This window comes from Lemur catta, chromosome 22, assembly GCF_020740605.2.
Source record: "Lemur catta isolate mLemCat1 chromosome 22, mLemCat1.pri, whole genome shotgun sequence".
NCBI lineage: Eukaryota > Metazoa > Chordata > Mammalia > Primates > Lemuridae > Lemur > Lemur catta.
Genome location: NC_059149.1, coordinates 16,519,361 through 16,541,287, shown reverse-complemented (window position 1 = coordinate 16,541,287; position 21,927 = coordinate 16,519,361). Strand labels below are relative to the sequence as shown.

Below are 21,927 nucleotides of genomic sequence, written 5' to 3'. Positions count from 1 at the left end.
ATCCTTTGTAATTTTTCTCAAAACGTAAAAGTCCTAAAAACTGAATTCTGGGAAAAGAAATTATACACAGACAAATTGCACATAGGTTCATTTGATTGTAAAAGTAAAATAACTATTTTTTTTTAATTTCAGTATTCATTTTCACTTGGAAAAACATCAGTAAGGTAGAATGACATCCCATATTTCTTTCCTCTTTGTAGGTAAAGAAATGAGTGGTGGTTCTTGAAAGAACAATTTTTTTTTTTTTTGCCTTTCCTATGTAATACAATGTTATTTGAAGCAGCCAACTTTAAGCAGTGGTTTTCAGGAAAGAGAACATGTTTAGAATGGTATGTGGAACAGACTAGTTTTCATGGTTTAAGAGAGAAAAAAAATGTTGCATTAAGCACAGAAACAAACACTGCCACTTTTGTAGTCAAATTAAATGACCTCTTAGAAATATACAGGGTATGTACACATTTTCTAAAAGAAACCTAATTCCAAGTCCTGTGCTGTGGTGTGTAATATCATAGCTATGTCATCTGGAATGAAAAAATGTCACGGGTGCAGTTTTGGGAGGGGAAAACGTCAGCCTCTGGAATATGAATTACTCTAGACATTTTTTAAATGTTTTAATGCTTAGCTTTGGGGCAGAATTAATTTATTTTCAATTCATCACTGTTGATAATGCATATAAATGATTTCCCTCATAAGATGCATCTTAAGAAATATTTAAGCATTACGTCAGATCAGCCATTTCACACATTGTAAGCCACTTAGGGAATGGGCCCTCTGAACAGCAGCCACAGCCTAGGAATTCCTGGGTCATAAAAATATCACTGCAACATTTCAGCCCGAAGGGTCATGATTAAATTCTTGAATACTTTTTTTTCCTTTGGAATATCAGTTTGAAATTTAGTTTTCCTCTTCTGAAGGGAAAAGCGTCCTCTGCACTTTGCAATTTTTATTGGTTCTGAGTACCTTTCGAGAAGTCACCTCCCTTTGAAGAGGGTAAATCTTCCTCCTGGATATTTTGTGAAAGGAAAAGCTGGAAAGAAACTGGAGCTTCATCTGTTTTCAGACTCCACAGCGTATTCTGGGTGGACTTCAGTTTTCTCTCATAGGTAGAATAACATATCACGGGTTATCTGTGAGAAGGAAACACAGTGATGGATGTCGGAGCGCTTTAAAAATTATAAAAAAAAAAAATTTAAATTATGAGGCCCAAATTTGAGTATGTGCAGAAAGACTTGGGAGCGGACTTTCAGAAAAATGAAATTCGTCAGAATTCACAGTAACAGTCATCAGCTTGTTTGCAATGGAAAACTCAAGGGCTCTTGTCCACATGTTCACATAAACAGATGTTGCATGAATATGATTCCCCTTTTGAGAAGCCTAAACCAATGTTCAGGAGAAAAAGATGTGAACCCTATACTGTGTATTTCAAGCACCTTCTTTGAATATTTCAAGCACCTTCTTTGAAATGTGTTGTAAGGTCAGCAGTGTAGCTCAGGTACTTGTTTTACTGATTGTGTCTACTCACCTCATCTGCTAGAACTGCCTATTCCAAATACCTTCTCAGCCTGTGGAATTCAGGGGCCAGCAAATAATGAAACGACAGTGCCCTTTGAAATTTTGCCATATGGCTTGTGAAGTTCTCTCTAGACTGATAAACTTTTTATATTTTCATCTTTTGCCTTGCTCAGATAACAGTTGATTTTAAATATATGTAGCAATACAATTACAGAAATTCAGTTTTAAAAGTTTACAAAAATCTTGCATGAATTTCTCTTTCCCACCCTTCTTCCTACCCTTGTCTTGGACCATATTTTGTGCATGGATGTCATAAATGATCCCATGTATATGCCAGCACTAGCATTCTGCTTAGTTAAAAATATTGATATACCTATAACATTTACAGATTTTATACCTCCTTTGATTGAGAAGCAGGTAGGAGCTGATCTCTTAACATGTTCTACTTAGGGCAGAAGACACATAGACTTAATGGGTTTTTTTGAGAATGATGATGATACTGCTTTAAATATGAAGTTTGGTAATGACCAAAAGTTAAAATTATAGGACTACCAGGTTTTTTTAATTTAAATTGCTAACCAACATTCTTACATTCATACTGTAAGGGATTTATGGAGAGATTTCCTTGGAGAGATTGGCTTTAGCCCAGTCTTGCTAGCTTTGCGGTATAATCCAACTTCAGTGATAAGGCCAAGATTGCAAGGGAGTTATGCTCAGTAGTCAAACTGGAGGAGTGATTATCTTGTCTTAAAGCATGCACAGATAATACTGTTAATTGTGAACTGTAATCTACTACCAGGATACCTCTTGTGAAATGCTTTTTGTCTTTCTATAAGTTCTAAAAAATATTCCAAATTGCTACTTTCCTTTGGAATTAAAACTTTTAAACTCCTCCGATAAACACATCAAAGAATAATATAAATCAAGTGACAATCGTATAATGAAAAGTAGATTTCCACGCTGTCATCTTCAGTATGCTCTTGGTTCTAAAACAGCCCTTGAAATGCCTAAACCACGCAAAGCAGCCTACCTTGCAGTTGAATTTAACTTTGTTATGATGTCTGGTCTGTTAAAAGGGAAGCAAGTAATTTTTTTAAAGCAATTGCACTAACTACAAGAAAAGATCTTTACAAATTGGAGCAGTTGTTATTTGTCAGGTCTTTTGGGGAAATTGGTCTTTTTTTTCTCCTGTTTTTATTTTGAATACAATGGGGCCTAGATCCCTGCCTGCTGTCCTTTTATCAGAGTGCTTGCAAAACTCTTGAACCTTTGATAGCCCACCATGGGCTCCCTCCGTCTTGGGAGCAGGGTGCAAGTTGCCCGGGAGATAAGAGGGACACATTCCTGTGGAGCTGAGCCTGGGCGGGCCCTCAGGAGGATAGGAGTCGCCCAGGCTTCTGGACAGATGGGTTCTGATATCAGCGCATCAGCCACTATTTGAGGAATCATACTTAGGATGTAAGTTGCTCTCATTTATTACGATCATTCGTATTTGTTTTAGAAAGGAATGCAGAAGATAACTGAGTTTGAGTGCCAGAGCCACCACGTTGTAATCCTGTGGCCTTGGACAAGGTTTGTGACCTCTCTAAGCCCCTATTTTCTCACCTATAAAATGAAGGTAAATTGTAAAATCTATACCATAGGGTTGTGACGATGAAATCCTACATATGAAGTGCCTACCAAAGTGCCTGACTCAGAGTGGGCCCCGATTTGTCTTGCTTAGAACTATGATTTAGTATCAGTTCTGTCTCTCTGTAAGTGAGGTCCCAGCAGTGGGCATTCTTTGGAAGTCCTAGGGGATAGATGAAAACCACAGAAACCCCAGGGAATAATTCTGGGCTTCAGGATTACAATGCCATTAGCTTAGTGCTACCGACATAAAAAGATAATATGAACCTTTATAAAATTGGCCTCCTGGGTCTTTTTTTGTTTGACTCAAATCTAGAGTTTGTGAAGTTAACCCCCTCCCCCACTGCATAGACCTACATGCCTAGTAAATTTGGTTATAAACACCACTCAACCATTAAAGCCCAAATGAAGTCAAGTGGGTATTTGATTACAGCTTTGATTAATGGAACCCAGACCTAAACTAACTATAACCATTCCGGATTCTTTAAATCTTGAAAACATTTTAGAGCCAAAACACTGTGGGTGTAAGTCATTGAAGTAATTGATGCCCCTAAGAAAGAGACCTTAAATCCACTCATTTTAAAGTCTACAGGTTTTTTCTTAGTTATTTGTTTTCATTCCCTCCCCATCAACAAGAGAGAATTTTTCTGAACATGGGTGCTCTGAGCTATCTCTGTTTATTCTATAAACAGGCTCCCATATAATCTATGAAATCAAAGGCAGGCTTATCAGGCAGGCAAGAATACTTTCTATCCTGGTGCATCAAAGTTGCTAGACAAGCTGCAGGAACAGGATCAGGAAGATAAATCTTTTTGGAGGTCTCATGGTCAGTTTGAATTTGTGTGAATTAAATGCTCTTTCATAGGATACTATGAAAAGGTAAGAACTGCAATTTTAGGAAAACCTGGTTGGGATATTTGTGATAGGAGACAGCAATCAGACACATGACAGGTTCATTTGAAGAAGACTAAGTGGTGATCATCAGGAAGATATTGGAAAATTGGGGCCTGAAGGGCTGTCACTCACACTTTACATGCCATTTAGTCCGGCATGTTTAAAAGAGTTTCTTTTTTCAGCTATTGCATTGTTTCCTCGTGAGGTTTTTGTGTTGTTTTTTTTTAAGTATTTCATTTTCAATGAAATTAAATTATTTCTCTAATTTTAAGTTGACATTACCATTTGGCAGGTGTGAGAAGAGTATTCAAAGTTAAAATGTGGCTCCTGTTCCAAAGAAGAATCTGATCTAAGTACTAATTTCTGAACTCAATAATTTTGATCCTTGAAATAAAAGTTACAGTATATAAATTTTTAAAATGATCATTTGTCCTCTTGCTGTGTGACTATACCAAATGTTACTTTGTCCTATATAGGAAGTTATAAAAATAATTGAATGTTAGAGAGGACTCCAATTTCCTTTGTGTATAAGAACACTGTAAAATATTAAACAGGCTGTCCAAGATTATTATTGATCAGAGATATCTAAGGCTAACTTTATTTTTTATTTTAATTTTGATTAGAGATAGAATACACTGCTTATTTTGCAGACAACTGTACTTCGTTCCTTCTTGCCGTTTCTGTGTCAATGAAAGGAGACACCATAGGCTTTTGTTTCTTAGCACTGTGTGTGGAGCTCCCTGATGCTCAACGTAAGGATTATTTCAAGAATAATTGTTCTCAGTGAGAACAACTTGATGAGAATTGTTTGTTCCACAAAGAATTAGAAACACCCGACAGTACCATAGCAGTGCGCCATCTCACCACAAAATACTTCAAATTAAATTTAAGTGAAAAATTTGAATATAAAGGTATTTTAAACTACTCACTTTTAAAGAAGTTTCTAATACTCTTCTAGATTACAGATATTAATGGGTTCAAAGAAACTCATTAAATATGTTAATTGTTTGGAAAAAAATATTTATCCACCCATCAGTGAGTGGTTGCCTATGTTTGCTAATGTTATTTCTTTGCTCTGTAGGCGTCTAAATACTTTAAACAAATGTGCGGTGATGAAGCTAGAAATTAGTCCTCATCGGAAGAGAGTGAGTATATAAATTATATAGTAGGATGGGTGGAAAAGGGGCAAGCCAAAAACCAGATGCTGTGTTTGTTTTTTAATAGGGTTTGTTTCTCAAACTCTTATTTTCTAGTTCTGCAAGTATGTGCATTTCTGATATTATAATCTAGTCAAGTTTACCAAAGACCATATATATAGCCTTATGTAATTGAAGTCAATAGCTGCAGCTGGCCAATAAATTATTTTATGTACTGTTTTTGACCTGAGCAGATCATCTGTTATTTTGCCTAATAAACTCAATGCCTACTACATAGTAAAGGGATGAGGCTTAAGGAATCCCATGGCATGTTTGCATGGCTCCCTAGAGAAAATAAAGCTAAAGTTCTTTTCAGCCCCTTGTCTTCCCAGATATAAGTGACTGTGTTTCAAAACTGTAGAGATGAAAGGAAAGGCTGGCTGGTGGGATACTGAAGAATAAGAGATTGGGAGGGAGGAAAGGAGTTGGGGGAGGAGAGGACAGGAAATCCCACACATTGTAGTCAAATGGTGGCACATAACTGAATTGGGTGGTATTTGCTTCTACCTGTGAGTTGTGAGGACCTTTTATGAGATCTTAGGAGAAGAGGTGTGTGTAGTCCTAGAAGTGAATGTCTCAAATTAGAGTAAACAGGGATAAGTTTAGTCAAAGAACATATTTCTCTGACTGTTCAGAGTACGAATTTTAATTATCCTAGAGTCCATGACCTGCAAAAAGTTGCCTTCTTGGGGAGTTAAACCTTTTAAACAAATGAACTGGAACCTCAGCACCCAATGAGCTGTGCAGAAGAGCCCTCCAAGTCAGCATTTAATGCTCTCTACTCATTGTCCTGTGAAACTCGGGTCATAGGATATTTTCCACACCAGTGGGAAGGATATGTATCATACTGAATGGTGCCTTTTGATATCCTGCCAAAAAGGCCAAGATGCAATAGTCCATGTAACAGCATATCCCCAAGTCCTGCACATAAATCAGGCGTCATCAGCAAAGATGTTACTTGGCATTTACAAATGTTCTGTGCTGTCAGGGCTGGGTATTTGTGAAGCCTTGTTAAAGGGCCTGGAGCAGGTCTGAGGTTGAAACTCCCCAGGACATTTGTGGCCTGGGCTCTAGCCCCTGTGTCTGGTGTGGGGGTGATGGGTGGGGGCGGGGGGGGGGGGCAGGGGGCGGGAATGAGGACCAGGTAAGAGGCTACAAAGAGGCTTTAGTGGGCAGAGCCGCGTGATGGCTTATCTGGTTCCATGTCCCCATTAGTCCAGTAGGATATCTTGTGAATTTTTAGAGTGGCTAGAGATTTAAGTTATCACTCTTCTTAGTGTTTGAAAACTACCTTTTTAATTGCAAAAGGGAATCTAAACACATGCTAACAACAGACAGCAAAACCGGAGGCCATCCAGAGGCAGTCCTACCGGTTGCTGACTCCAGTTCAAAATATTTTGCATGCCTGGAATTTTCACCCATCTCAGAGGTTTCCTCTGTGAGCAATTAAAGAACAGCCTATAGATCCCAGGTTTCCATAAAATTACTCTTATTTAGCCTGCAACATTTGATCAGGCTTTCTCCTTTTAAATACATCTTTGTTATTAAAAAAAAATAAGAAGTGTAAGAGGGGAATAGACCCTGGTGGCATGTTCTTAGCAGTCTGGTCCTTAGCACACGCCCACTCCCTGCTGGCTGCCAGTCCCAGTGTGTCAGTGGCTTCTTTCTGTCTTTGCAGAGTGAAGATTCAGACGAGGATGAGCCTTGTGCCATAAGTGGCAAATGGACTTTCCAGAGGGACAGCAAGAGGTGGTCCCGGCTTGAAGAGTTTGATGTCTTTTCTCCAAAGCAGGATCCGATCCCCGGGTCCCCAGAGGACTCCCACCCGAAGGATGGCGCGAGCCCCGGGGGCGTGCTGGCGGACCTCGGCGAGCGCCAGGAGGTGTCCTCTGTCCGCAGCCTGAGCAGCACCAGCAGCCTCCCCAGCCACGCGCCCCCCAGCGAGGACACCGCAACCCCCCGGACTAACTCGGTCATCAGCGTCTGCTCCTCCAGCAACTTCGCGGGCAATGACGACTCTTTCTGCAGCCTGCCCTCTCCCAAGGAACTGTCCAGCTTCAGCTTTAGCATGAAAGGCCACGAGAAGAACGCCAAGTCCAAGACGCGCAGCCTGCTGAAGCGGATGGAGAGCCTGAAGCTCAAGGGTTCCCACCACGGCAAGCACAAGGCGCCTTCCAAGCTGGGCCTGGTCATCAGCGGGCCCATTCTGCACGAGGGGGTGGACGAGGACAAGCTGAAGCAGCTGAACTGCGTGGAGATCTCCGCCCTCAACGGCAACCGCATCAACGTCCCCATGGTACGAAAGAGGAGCGTCTCCAACTCCACGCAGACCAGCAGCAGCAGCAGCCAGTCTGAGACCAGCAGCGCGGTCAGCACGCCCAGCCCTGTCACCAGGACCCGGAGCCTCAGTGCCTGCAACAAGCGGGTGGGCATGTACTTAGAGGGCTTTGATCCCTTCAGTCAGTCAGCTTTTAACAACGTGGTGGAGCAGAACTTTAAAAACCGCGAGACCTACCCGGAGGACACCGTGTTCTACATCCCTGAAGATCACAAGCCTGGCACTTTCCCCAAGGCCCTCTCCAATGGCAGTTTCTCCCCCTCGGGGAATAACAGCTCTGTGAACTGGAGGACGGGAAGCTTCCACGGCCCCGGCCACATCAGCCTACGGAGGGAAAACAGCAGCGACAGCCCTAAGGAACTAAAGAGGCGCAATTCCTCGAGCTCCATGAGCAGCCGCCTCAGCATCTATGACAACGTGCCGGGCTCCATCCTCTATTCCAGCTCAGGTGACCTGGCCGACCTGGAAAATGAGGACATCTTCCCTGAGCTGGATGACATCCTCTACCACGTGAAAGGAATGCAGCGGATAGTCAATCAGTGGTCAGAGAAGTTCTCAGATGAGGGCGACTCCGACTCGGCCCTGGACTCAGTCTCTCCGTGCCCGTCCTCACCCAAGCAGATACACCTGGATGTGGACAATGATCGGGCCACACCCAGTGACCTGGACAGCACCGGCAACTCCCTGAACGAACCTGAAGAGCCCTCCGACATCCCAGAAAGAAGGGATTCTGGGGTTGGGGCTTCCTTGACCAGGTCGAATAGGTAAGAGCTTTTCTCCTCCCTCCAGACTGGGGAGAGGGGATGAGAAAGAAATTTTTTCCGCTTGTTCTGTGGGGGAAAATGGGCTTAAGCCTGGCATTCGTAGCCTTGTAAATTCGTAAGGAAGGTGTCAGACCAGGAACCGCCAACATTCAAAAAGAATGGGTATTATTGCATGGGCACAGGGTTCCAGATGGGGAAGAGGAAAAGAATTCTGGAGATGGATGGTGGTGATGGTTGCACAACAGTGTGAATGGACTTCATGCCACTCAACTGTACACTTAAAAATGGTTAAAATGAAAGCTGGCCGTGGTAGTGTGCACCTGCGGTCCCTACTCCGGAGGCTGAGGCAGGAGGATTGCTAGAGCCCACAAGTTCTAGGCAGCAGTGAACTACGATCGTGCCACTGCACTCCAGCCTGGGCTACAGAGACCTTGTCTCAAAAAAAAAAAGGTTAAAATGGTAAATTTTATGTTGTATGTACAGTGGGGAAAAAAAGAATAGGATAGAAATTGAGTCTTCTCAGTTCCTAAGATGCCAGCAAGCAACCCATTGCTGATTTTGTGTCACTCACTGTCCTCTACTCTTCTGTCACAGGCATAGACTGAGATGGCACAGTTTCCAGAGCTCTCATCGACCGAGCCTAAACTCCGTATCACTGCAGATTAACTGCCAGTCTGTGGCCCAGATGAACCTGCTGCAGAAATACTCGCTCCTAAAGTTAACGGCCCTGCTGGAAAAATACACACCTTCTAACAAGCATGGTTTTAGCTGGTGAGAGTTTAAACTGTCATTGAAAGTGATAATTTTCAGTCATCTCCTTGAGGCTGTCCCCACACTAGCATATGACAGTTCTGTTCTTGATGAATATCTTTAGTCTGTCATCCCACTGCAATCAGTCTCTGCACTCCTGAGGTCACATTTGACAGGGTAGTGTTAGGGAATTATCAGCATGGGTTGGCTGATTGATTTCTCAGTTCTCTGAGTGACAAATTGCCACTTGATAGGATGAGGATAAGAGTACATTACTCTTACATCACATGGTATAGGCACCTTTTTCCCAGTAGTAGAAATAACTCACTTTAGGTAAATATATGCACGGTATCAGATCATATTTATGGAAGAAAGAAAAGAAAAATGTTCAGATGTCATGAGGCCATCTTTGAAATGCTTGATTTACAACAAACCTTATTCACGCATGTTTTGAGAAATCATTTTGGATGTATTTGCAGCATCACTCAAAAGCTACCTGTGCAAAAGAGTTGAAGTTATATTTTTTTCTCCAGCAAAGACTCTCAAACAGGGAATAATAAATTTAAGGAATTCACTACACTAAGATATAGATTAAAATATAAATAAAGATGAAATGTATTAGATGAATTATCCATAATTACTTTTAAAAATATAGCCCTTAGTGTGTAGTGTGAGACATAGAATGTTAGGCTGGGTGGGTCGTGGATGTGGCCCAATCGGTGCACATCTTAATTTTTCTGCTATCTGTACGAAGCAGAGAAATGTCTTTAGGTTGACCTCTCAGTACATTTCACAGTGTCAGCCCGGTAGCCTTAAGTCCTTTCAGTAATTTGAGTCTTTATTACCCAGTTGCACAACTGCTGCGTTTTATACAAATGGAGAAGCAGCCCATTGCATCAGTAGTGCTCTGTGTCAAACCCAAGTTGCTTGAGAGAGTCGGCGAAGCAATGTAACTGTTCCTTCTCTCCCCAGCTCCTCCTATCCTTGGGACCCATAGTGAGTTTAACTTCAGCATCAAAGCACCTCCTGTTCAAAGGCTGTTATTATGTGAGCCTTGCTAAATACAGAAGTTGTTTGTTCTGAATGACAGAAATAAGTATTGACCGGTTTATCCTCACATGCTTCAGATTCTCGGCGGGGATCGTAATGTGTTCTTTCCACATTCCGCCGCTGGGCTTTTCTCCCCCGACAAAGCGAGTATTATGCACACTTATAGCCGTGCTGCCATATACTTAACTGTATGGAAATACAAGCCGGGCTCTGCTTTTTGCTTTATACCTTTGCTAGAGCCATAAACAGCAATGTGTCGTGGCCGTTGGTAAGCACTCAAAAGTCAAAGCGGTCGGTCTTCTGCAGAGCTCCCCTGTGCTTGGAGTAATATTTTCCCTGCTGGCTATTTAAAACTACATATTTTAGATTCTCATTTCTGAATCTCCCACCCCCTTCCCACCAAACCCACAAGAATCTAAAAGTCCATAATACTTCTTGAGTTCTGGTCAGTTTTTCCAATGAGTCGAAACCAAATGGAAAAGCCTTGCACTGTAGGATCTGTGGTGTAGGGACAACTTCTGCACAGAGTTCTTTTCCTGTTTGGCCTTGCCATTTCTTGTCCCGTTCAGAGAGGTCATTTGTAGAGCTGAAATTTCTGCTTGACAGCCTTAAACCCATGACATCAGTTTCCTGTTGCACATACTGCGGGGGCTGGGGTTGGGGGGCAGACCTGGTTTCAGGACTCTAGGGAGGCTGGGATACACTCACAAAACCACCATTGTTCCTTTCCCATCTTCCTTTAGAAACCTGAAGATTTTGTATTCTCCAGGGACATCAGGAGGAGAATTTATTTTGACTTCGGATCATTCACTGTTGAACTCTGAAGTCAGTTCTCGTTGTGTTAGACCAACATTGTGTGTTTGCCCTTTGGTCACCCAGTGTTACCTGAACCTTGTTACCTTAAATGCTTTAGAGCTTATCAACAACTCAGAAGAGATGCTTATCCTTTTTCAAGACAAATAGGAACTTGTTCTTCACACTGTATCAAAAGCACATAATCAGGTGTATTAGAAGCACGTATTGTATGTTGATTTCTGCCATTTTGTGAGGAAGCCCTTCAATTACCTTAAGGTAGTAGACCCCAGTTCTCAAGGTTAACAGTAGAAGGACAACCCCAACCAAGGAAATGTGAGTGGGCCTCCCTCACACCCAAACTCTTAGAAGATGTAGAACAGCACTGTCCAACAGACCTGTCTTTGCTGGTGGGAATGTTCTGCATTTGCACAGGCCAGTACAGTAGCTAGCTACTGGGAGCCCTTGAGATGTAGCTGGTACAACTGAGGAACTGAATTTGTCATTTTGTTTAATTTCAACGTAAACATCCACACACTTAGCACAGCTCTAGAGCCCACAGGGTTTACCTGCAGAGATAAGACAAGTGTAGAGGGACGAGTAAACCTGTCTCTCCCGCTGCCCCCACCGTGTTCTTTAAACAGGGCTGTGCCCAAGTTCATGAAAAGGATCAAGGTTCCAGACTACAAGGACCGGAATGTGTTTGGGGTCCCTCTGACGGTCAACGTGCAGCGCACAGGACAGCCCCTGCCGCAGAGCATTCAGCAGGCTATGCGCTACCTCCGGAACCATTGTTTGGACCAGGTGAGAGCCACTGCCTGCGGGTGCCAGGAACTCAGGGGAGCTCAGGTGCGAGCTGCTGCTTCCGTGTCAATGTTCCCGACACTTAGCGTTTCTCTTCCAACAGGTTGGGCTCTTCAGAAAATCGGGGGTCAAATCCCGGATTCAAGCTCTGCGCCAGATGAATGAAGGTGCCATAGACTGTGTCAACTACGAAGGACAGTCTGCTTATGACGTGGCAGACATGCTGAAGCAGTATTTTCGAGATCTTCCTGAGCCGCTCATGACGAACAAACTCTCGGAAACCTTTCTGCAGATCTATCAATGTGAGTGCTCTTTGATCTTAGGGTTGTTGGTGTTGGGAGAAAGTGGGAACAACTGATGCTTAGGTTCCTTTGATGTTATTCTTGTGACAAGAGGACCCACATGGTGACCTCTTGGAAACATATGTCATTGATTTCTTCCTTGCCTCCTCATTTGTGGAGCAGGTAGTTCTGTCTGCTTATTGGATGATGGGAAAACAGATTTCCCAGTCTGTGATGACTGAAGCAACTGTACATTTTTACATCCTGATCCAGTTTGTTCTTTCATTTGTTTCTAGAACACTGTTATCTAAGATGCTCAGATAAAGATCAGATACCAAGATCTCTCTCTCTCTCTCTGCCTCGTCTGCAGAAATTTCAGTTGCTTCACAATCTCTCTCTAGCATGGTTGTTGTATTTAAAATTTCACAGGTGTCTGTGTGTTTTATCTTGCTGTAAAATGAATAAATAATCTTTTTCTGTTATTCATCTCAGTCTCTGCCAGAAATACTTGGGAAAACAATACCCATGCCCTTCTCACTTTTATGTAAACCTTAAAGCAAACAGTTGTCTAAATTAATGATCAAGATCAGGATTGTAGCTTTTACAGCCTTGTGTTTTTCTTGGCTCATTGCGGTATTACAGCAATGCAGTTTAAAAGCACCCTCTCTTAGTGTTCAAATTGTCTTTAGAACCAGCGCATTGGACTTTATTTTATGAGAAATGGAGCTGGTCTGGATTATTTCATTAGTTGTTTCATCCTTTCATATTTTATGAAAACACAGGTCACATTTTCCCAGCCAAGGTATTTGTTATGTACTGTAACCATGGAGCTGTTTAATCAGTCTGTCCTATGGAGGTGCATTTGAGTGACATGATTTTTCCACCACATGCTTTTTAAAAGATTTTTCTAGTAAAGGAGACCTGAAGGTTGAATTTAGCATTTTCTACATGGGAATTATTATATGGGTTTATTTGCATTTTTATATATTTGCATATCTACATGCATTTTTAACAGCCTTTCAGTATGTTTGCCAAAACTTAAGAAATCACTAGTTAAGTGTATCTATTGTTTAATGTGACTGAATGTTTTAGCAACTAACTTTGCCCATTTCAAAAATGAGCAAATCATTAAACTTAGGAAAGTCCTCAAAGATACTGAACATCTTATAGTCAAGTCAAAGAAATCTCAGTTCTTATCCTCTGGCATGTGTCACAGATAAGGTTTTCCATTGACACTAAACAAAAGCATAAAGTCTATAATGTTTTCAGTAATTGAGATTGGTAAACTAGCAATTTTTAAAAAGTGCTTAGGAAAGAAAAAAACTGCTTTGTGAACTAAAAGAACAGGCATCCTCTGGAGCTGAACTCTGAGGTGGATTTAAGAGTGTTTTGGTATTGTGGGTGTTTAAAATTTTTTAACTCCTCCACGAAGCAGGAAATACTTGAGGGCAGTAGCGCCGGTGGCAATTCATAATTTTTTCCGTACTACCCTCTAGTACGTTCTCTGCAAGTGCTTGTTCGGTACTGGGCAGAGCTATTTGATGCTGGTATTTGCTTTGGGACATTTCCTTGCAATGTGCGTGGAAAATCACCACGTTGATGGGAGAAATGTTGGTGTCGTGCAGATGTACCCAAGGACCAGCGCCTGCAGGCCATCAAGGCGGCCGTAATGCTCCTGCCTGACGACAACCGGGAGGTTCTCCAGACCCTTCTTTATTTCTTGAGCGATGTCACAGCGGCTGTAAAAGAAAACCAGATGACTCCAACCAACCTGGCCGTGTGCTTAGCGCCTTCCCTCTTCCACCTCAACACCCTGAAGAGAGAGAATTCCTCCCCAAGGTACGGGCTGGATGGGAGGTGCACGCATGGGCTCTGTTCCTCAGACTGAGGCCTGTCCCTGTGTTTTTGTTGGATTCCTACCTGAACCAAGCAAAAATGAGTTAGACCACCTTCGTGCACAGCCCACACACCTCCACAGCACACAGCCTCTTCTCCTCTCAGCCCTGGGGCTGTGACTTTCTAGACAATCTGATAACAACCTGATCGTGAGAGAGTGAGCTTTGGATTCCTGCTCTGCCTGGCAAGTGTTTGCTCTGGAGGCAAGTCTCATGGTGCATCATACTTTGTGCCAGCAGAGAAGCATGCAGGTTTACTGGCCTAAAAACTGGATGGAAAATAAGATTCCTGCCACCTTGGCCTCTGTGTGGTCAAGAAAGGCAAACTTTTGGCCTGTGCAGGAAGTTGAAAGGAAATAGCCTAAAAGAACTAAGAATAACGTTGAGCCTCAGAAGTTGATTCTGTTCAGGATCTGGCCGAAACCAGTTGTTTACAAAATTTCTGCCTAGAACACATGTATACGAGATGGAGGTGGCTGTGGAAAAAGTTGAGGAATCTTGAAAAATAATGAAGGCTGATACTTGCTGGGCACTTACTCTGGGTCAGGCACAGAATGGTCCCTTTCCATTTTTTATATCATTTAATCCTCATGACAGTCACAGGAGGTGAAGGGCCTGTGAACATCTGTTTGACAAATGAGGAAAGGGAGGCTTAGGGAAGTCAGTTGAGTAAGCAGCTTGCCCATACCTGGCAGGAAGAGATGGACTTAACCCACCCAGACTAAATCCATCCTTTTCCTCAGCTCTAAAGGAGCTTGAAAACTATTTCTTAGCAAGAGCCACGGAGGCCTACTTATGCTAGTTGAAGTTAGCTTTGCTTCTGAAAGCTGTACAGTGCTTAAATACCCTTTTAACTAGTTCTAAAAGCTTACTGGGGCATTGCAATTGCAATGGGATAGAGAACTAGAGAGAAGCAGAAGACAGAGATCAGATAAGATTAAGACAAAAGGCTAAGAAACAATAGATGTATCCCTCACCTCTGGGAGGTGGTCCTGTGTATTTAAACAGGTAAGAATAGGGACACCCTTTCCCCAAGTTCCAGTGACTCCTGCCTCATGCCCTTTAAAACCTGCCTCTCCCCACCATGCATATGTCAACCTTACAAGCTGCCCTATTTAAAATAGAAACCTGTTGAACAAAAGTGATTTTAAATCACTTTGGATTTAATGCTGTCCTGTGTGTTGTTGATAAAACTCTGAGAATCACAGGTGACCAAAGTCAAAGCTTTCCTGAACTAATTAACAAGGAGGTTCCAGTAAAATGGTTTTTTCCCTCTCTCCTTTGGCTTTTTTTGGATAATACATTGATTGAAAGTATATAAATATTTGAATCCTTCCCTTCCTGTATTTCTTCCACCTAGGGTAATGCAAAGAAAACAAAGTTTGGGCAAACCAGATCAGAAAGATTTGAATGAAAACCTGGCTGCCACTCAGGGGCTGGCCCACATGATTGCCGAGTGCAAGAAACTTTTCCAGGTAAGGAGTTGGGAATGTTGACTCCTTTGTAAAGGATAACGTGATTAGGTACAAAATCCTAGGCTTGATACTTGATCACCACTGGAGATTATATACATAGCCTGAAAATGTCTTACTTATACGTTATAATGTATAAGCTTGTTAGAGTCAATGCTTAATGAAATTGCCCACCTGCGGGATACTCCTTTAAAAGCAACAAATTGCCTGGAACTAAAATTCTGCATCTGAAAAACTTGCCTTGATCAATGTATCTTAGTCTCCTGTTCTAACTTTCCAAAGTTACACAGGAATAACCTTTTTTTCTTTTGAGACAGAGTCTCGCTCTGTTGCCCAGGCTGGATTACCTTGGTGTCAGCTTAGCTCACAGCAGCCTCAAACTCCTGGGCTTAAGCAATCCTCCTGCCTCAGCCTCCTTAGTAGCTGGGACTACAGGTACACACCACCATGCCCGGCTAATTTTTTTCTATTTTCAGCAGAGATGGGGTCTCACTCTTGCTCAGGCTGATCTTGAACTCCTGAGCTCAAGCAATCCTCCCACCTCAGCCTCCCAGAGTGCTAGGATTACAAGTGTGAGGCACCACACCCCCAGCTAGGAAATAAGCTTTGTAGATACATTTATGAAGGTGATCTGTTTATAACCTTGTGTTACCACATTAGGTCAGCAGGGATCTCCCACCATCTGTGGGAAGATGCCTGTACTGCCTTGAGCATCCAGGCCATTGTTTCTGCCCTGCCTCTTCCTCTGATGATGCAGACGGGTGGACTCAGCTCCTTTTTGTCCCTCATGTTCCACACAGGTTCCTGAGGAAATGAGCCGCTGTCGTAATTCCTATACCGAACAGGAGCTGAAGCCCCTCACCCTGGAAGCCCTGAGCCGCCTGGGTAACGCTGATTCCACTGACTACCAGCACTTCCTCCAGGACTGTGTGGACGGCCTGTTCAAAGAGGTCAAAGAGAAGTTTAAAGGCTGGGTCAGCTATTCAACTTCAGAGCAGGCTGAGCTGTCCTATAAGAAGGTAAATCATCTCCTTGTCGGCCAGTCAAGTTCTAGTGGTCAGGACTCAGATTCCTCAGAGATGAGACTCGTTGGCCAGCCATAATCCCATGGGGATCTGTAGCCCAGACTCTGGCAGCGCTGGGCAGCCAGCTGGTTCAGGTTCCCCAGGTAAGAGTGGAAACCAGTCCAATGAGGAACAATACTCACCTGGTGTGACACTCGTAAGAGAATTTCAAACTATTTCTAATGAAATCCTTTGGTTCCACAGAATCACACTCGAGTTCTGCAAATGTTTTACTCCTGGTGTTGAGTTTTTGGTATTTTATGACATGCTCAGAAGGAGGTATTTGTTGATACTTTCTCTACCACCTTGAAAATAAAGCAGGCTTTGGGGTGCAAATGGATAATCTTACTTTGTTGCATTTGCTCTGATATAGGTCTGAAAAAAACAAATGTAATCATCTTGACTAGAACTGACAACAGAATTATTCACTTTCTGACTTGCTCTTGAATATATTTCAGGACAGCAGCCTATCAAAGCCATAGATTGATTAGCCTTTGACATTTGACCTGGTCCCTAACTAACAATTTGCCTTCGAAGTCTAGGTGTGAATGGGTTGTCTTAGCACTGAAAAATACACCCTCTTTCCAGGTGAGTGAAGGACCCCCACTAAGGCTCTGGAGGTCAACCATCGAAGTACCTGCTGTGCCTGAGGAAATCTTAAAGCGCCTACTTAAAGAACAGCACCTCTGGGATGTAGACCTGTTGGATTCGAAAGTGATCGAGATCCTGGACAGCCAGACTGAAATTTACCAGTACGTCCAGAACAGCATGGCTCCCCACCCTGCTCGGGACTACGTAGTTTTGAGGTGAGAGCTTCCAGATTGTTTACTGTGGCAAGGATGACTCCGTATCAGCACGAGCCTGTATGCCACTGAATCTTACAAGATGGTAAAATCATTTAAAGTAGAACATATGCCTCCAGAAAAAGAGTGAACCTTTCCAAATATAGGAGATACATCTATGTTTATTCCAGCAGTATGTTCCTCCCTGAGAGTAGATTGAACTCTTTTGGAACTGATCTCAGAAAGAGAGGCCTATTCGAATGAATATGCTCATTGGTCACAGATTTTTGCCCCTTTTAGGGTAGATTTTTCTAGTTAGAAACAGCTAGTGAATGAATAAGCCAGGAAATAACATTTGAGTCCCAAGGGAGATGTGGTTATGGCTGATTTATATGTAATTCGGAAGTTCTCTGGAGACATTATTGAAAGAGGAATTCCAAAAATCTTGGAGGCAATGTCACATTGAGAGCCCAGAACTTTTCAGACAAGCAGTGCTCCTTTTGGGTGTCCATGTTCTAAGACATTTGTGAAATATAAAAATGGTTTTAAGCTCCACTTCAAATGGGTTCTGTTTTCAAGGAGGAGATTGTCTGAGCACACACATGCCCTATACAAGTGGCTTTGTACAGGGTTTCTTATTCAGGAGTCCTTGGAGAATAGTATCTTAGTCTGTTTTGTGTTGCTATAGGAGAATAGCACAGACTGGGTATTTTATAAGGAATGGAAATATGTTTGGCTCATGGTTCTGGAGGCTGCCAAGGCCAAGATTGAGGGGCCACATCTGGGGAGGACCCTTTTGCTGTGTCATCTGCATGGTAGAAGGGCAAAGAGAAGGCAAGAAAAAGCAAAAGAATGAACTTGAAGCCTTGAGCCTTTTTGTAATCACCATTAATCCACCTTGCATTAGGCCCCGCCTCCTAACATCGAGGATTAAAGTCCCAGCACATGCTTTTTGGGGAACATACTTACACTATAGCAAGTTTAGAGGATGGCATTTACCCAGGCCTGGGTCACACAGAGCCCAAACACTGAGCCTGGCCCCTCAGCTGTCTCCCCTAAGAGTGAGGCACCGTTTTAAACTTGACTTCTAGAAAATACCATTTTCCCCCCATCTGGTTTTGTCTCTACAGAACCTGGAGGACTAATTTACCTAAGGGAGCGTGTGCACTTTTACTCACCTCTGTGGATCATGACCGGGCGCCTGTGGTGGGTGTGAGGGTTAATGTGCTCTTGTCCAGGTATTTGATCGAACCCTGCGGGCCAGGAAAATCCAAACTCACCTATATATGCAGAGCTGATTTAAGGTACGTTCGGATTCCGATTTTTTGACACAGTGTGAGGATCCTGAAGAAGATTCAGGCTTTTTGTCTGATGTAAAGAATGTCTTTAATTGACTACGTCCTTGTTGGTTACTTCATGAAGAGTGGTGCTCATAAAGTCGCATCTTAGTGTGCTTTGGTCTTTTGTGTACCACTTCCTAATTTGAATCCCTTAGAAAAATGTGCTACAAAAGCAATGCAAATATGGTAGTTCTGCCACGAATTGAAAGCCACAGGAAATGATAGATTTTATGCGTTTGAACTAGCAAGCAGATGTTTCTCATTTTATTTCAGTGCTTTCTAACTTAAATAATTCATCTGCTTTTCCTTTCTGCCACAGGGGCCACATGCCAGAGTGGTACACAAAATCTTTTGGACATTTGTGTGCAGCTGAGGTTGTAAAAATCCGGGACTCCTTCACTAACCAGAACACTGAAACCAAAGACACCAAATCTAGGTGATTACTGAAGCAAACCAACTGTGTCCACCATCCGGGTGTTCATTTGTAGGACCTTGCCCCAGTCCCTGGAAGAATGGGTTCCGTGTCTGATCCTCAAAGAAAACTACAAGTTGGAGTATAGGAATTGACTATAGCAATTTGATACATTTTTAAAGCTGCTTCCTGATTGTTTAAGGTCTATGTTAGTAGACCTTGACTGGAATATATAAGACTGTGCAAAAAAAATGTATTTGTATTCTTATTCAGATTGCTTCTGAGAAGCAAAACTCTAAATACATTACAGAAGATAATGAAGATACTTTGTTCTCTTGTGATAGCAGTGTATGTGTACCTGTGTCATTTTATTCACAGTGTGTTGAGGGACTGGTGTATCCACTGGAATAGTTGGTACTCTTTGACATGTTTTCTCACGGAGATGAGCAGAGAAAGGTTTGCACAGAGGAGTGTGAATGTGTGTTTGTTGCTGGTTGAATGGCATAGATGTATAAGTTGGGATGCAGTGTCTGGCACACTGAGACGCCTCCAAGAAGGATATTGATGCATCGGGTTCAGTTTAACCTGGAATATCTGACTACCCATGAATCCATCAGAAAGGGAGCCTAACACCCTTGTCCATTTATTGGGTTTTTTCACCCAAGTTACTAAGCATATTTCTTCTCCAACTTCTTCTGTACTTGAATTCTTACTCTGATACCCATTTCAAATGTGTTCTGGTTTTGTTTTTTTTTTTTTTTTTTTGGTACCTGATTGCAAATAGTGATATAGTTTTAACCAGCAGAGAGTAGTTCAAGGATGAACCCCCTTAGTCCCAGCCTTACTGGCTCCAAAGCATAGATTTCATTTTGTTTTTAAGCAGAGGTGTAAAAACTGAGCATTCTAACATTTACTCTTGAATCAAGCATCAGAATGTTTTCCCTGTTAGAATTCTTTGCATTTTTGTGTTTATAACAAACTTTTTTAAGACACTATATATGGGAACATAGGAAACTATGTATGTCCCAAGGAAATCCCTGTAAATTTAACCCAGCTACAAAAGCTCTTTTGTTTTTTTGGTGGTTGTTCTTAACGCATTCCTGAAAGCTGCATGTGTTTATTAATTAGGTTTGTTCTTATCAGCAAATAGGTTTTCTGGTTTTATGACTTTTTGCTTTATTTTGGTTTTCCTACATTTCTTTTTCTTTTCCTTTTAGAATGCCTTTGAAATATATTTTAGTGGTAATGGAAAATAGTAATCATAGTAAAACACCAGAAAAACAAAAAAGCAAATTATTTTTTGGAAGGGTGGTCTTTATTCAGGTTTTACTGTAGTGGTAAAGATTGACTCAAGAGACAGTATTAGTAAATTTATTTTGTATGGATCAAAAGTGAATAATGTATGAATGAGAGTTGTAAGAAGGATTTTTATTTTGTTATAACATAATTTAGTTACCATTGTCAGTGTTATATCAGGTTTTTTTGAAGAATTTCACAGGGGGTCAAATGAGAGTTTTAAAATTTGAGTATTTTGGATATCCGTGTTCCTCATGAAGATATACTTGTATATTCAATTTTGATGGCTTCCAGATTTGTAAGATTGTATGTTGTATATACCAATTCTATTAAGAAACATGCACATGTCCACTGTGCTTTCAAACATAGATAAAGCATGATAAAGATTATTATTTAAAATATACTTGTATTTATACCTCAGATATTCTTTTGGGTTTTGTACCTCAAGGCTTCGTGTTTTTTTTTTCCCTATTGTAAATACACTTTACGTGAATACAGTCTAAATGAATAAATAAATAAGTAAAAGGAAGAGGTTTATAACTTTCTCTATATCTGTACAGAGTATAATCAATAAGTGCACTATTAAATGTTTAAAGTAAGGGAAAAGTCTGGCCTGCTTTCCTTTTGCATTTCACCCTCACCCTTAAAACCACAGATTGCAAAGCAAAGCATTCTAGCGTCACCTAAAACCAAAGGATACATTTGCCGAAGGAAAAGTTGGACTGCAAATCATTCCAAGGCCAAACTGCAACTGAGCCACTCACTCACAAACAGGAAACCCTGGTGAAGGTTCAGGAAGCGTGGAGACACCCTCCAAACAAAGGTCCAGTTAGGAAATGGTGGCTGAGAAAGTTAGAACAGGCAACAGCAACTGAAAGATGCACATAAGCAAAGTCAAGGGTCACCGGTTGATCCCACAAAAGGTCTCTTTCCCACTGTTTAGCTTCCCTGTTGAAAAGATTCCTTCTGTGTTTGAAAAGAGAAGAATTCGAAGGATAAGAACATTTTCAAGAACTTAGCTGAAGTCGCTTAATACAGTATCACCACGGCATATTTGTGTGACTAATCGCCTAGATTGTAAGCTCTCTGAGAGCAGGGCTCATCTCCTACACAACTTTATAATCCCCTACAGCGGCTTTCAGTATTTTGTACTTGTAGGCACCTAATAAATTTATTATTTGCTCAATTGATGTGGTTGCATTAGCTTCTGTTATTTCAAAGAGAAGAGAATCTAGGGTTCCATTGTTCTTAAACTCACTTTCACTCCTTGCTGCCCACTTTGACGTTGCAGAGATTAGAAATTATTAAACCTAACAGGATCTTAAAAAGTTTAAAATGAAAAAGATGACATAAATTGTTAAACCTAGTGGAATCTTAAACTGACAAAAGATTATAGATACTGTACATAGATACTATGGCTACTGATTCTAAAATGAAGAGTTCTTTGTAATGGAATTTTAACCAATCACATGTCTTACATACAATGTGACGTCCATTTCAGAAGAGCTTTTATTACAACAAATATTTACTCGGCATAGGAAGGGGGGAAAACTGTAACCCCACTATAATATTTTTAAAAGACACACACACCAAAGACTTTTTTTTTATTTGACTCTTGCTCCAGACCTGGTTTGTTCAGAGCTATATAAAGATCAA

At 41.7% G+C, this 21,927-nt stretch overlaps 1 protein-coding gene across 3 annotated transcripts in view; it reads left to right on the top strand.

Annotated features, from left to right (window-relative positions):
* Positions 1-21,461, top strand: part of DLC1 (DLC1 Rho GTPase activating protein) — a 144,433-nt gene extending 122,972 nt beyond the window's left edge. For 2 of the 3 annotated variants that reach the window (XM_045535836.1, XM_045535837.1), the window contains exons 4-14: positions 5,117-5,180; positions 6,910-8,333; positions 8,928-9,104; positions 11,570-11,729; positions 11,833-12,031; positions 13,636-13,849; positions 15,266-15,380; positions 16,178-16,396; positions 17,030-17,247; positions 18,354-18,527; positions 18,883-21,461. In XM_045535836.1, the coding sequence (XP_045391792.1) occupies positions 5,117-5,180; positions 6,910-8,333; positions 8,928-9,104; positions 11,570-11,729; positions 11,833-12,031; positions 13,636-13,849; positions 15,266-15,380; positions 16,178-16,396; positions 17,030-17,247; positions 18,354-18,527; positions 18,883-19,003 (3,085 nt within the window). In that variant the 3' untranslated portion in view covers positions 19,004-21,461. Of the gene's footprint in view, positions 1-3,004; positions 3,085-5,116; positions 5,181-6,909; positions 8,334-8,927; positions 9,105-11,569; positions 11,730-11,832; positions 12,032-13,635; positions 13,850-15,265; positions 15,381-16,177; positions 16,397-17,029; positions 17,248-18,353; positions 18,528-18,882 lie in introns of those variants that run through there. The other variant, XM_045535838.1, reaches the window with a different exon arrangement.
* The last annotated feature ends 466 nt before the right edge of the window (positions 21,462-21,927 follow it).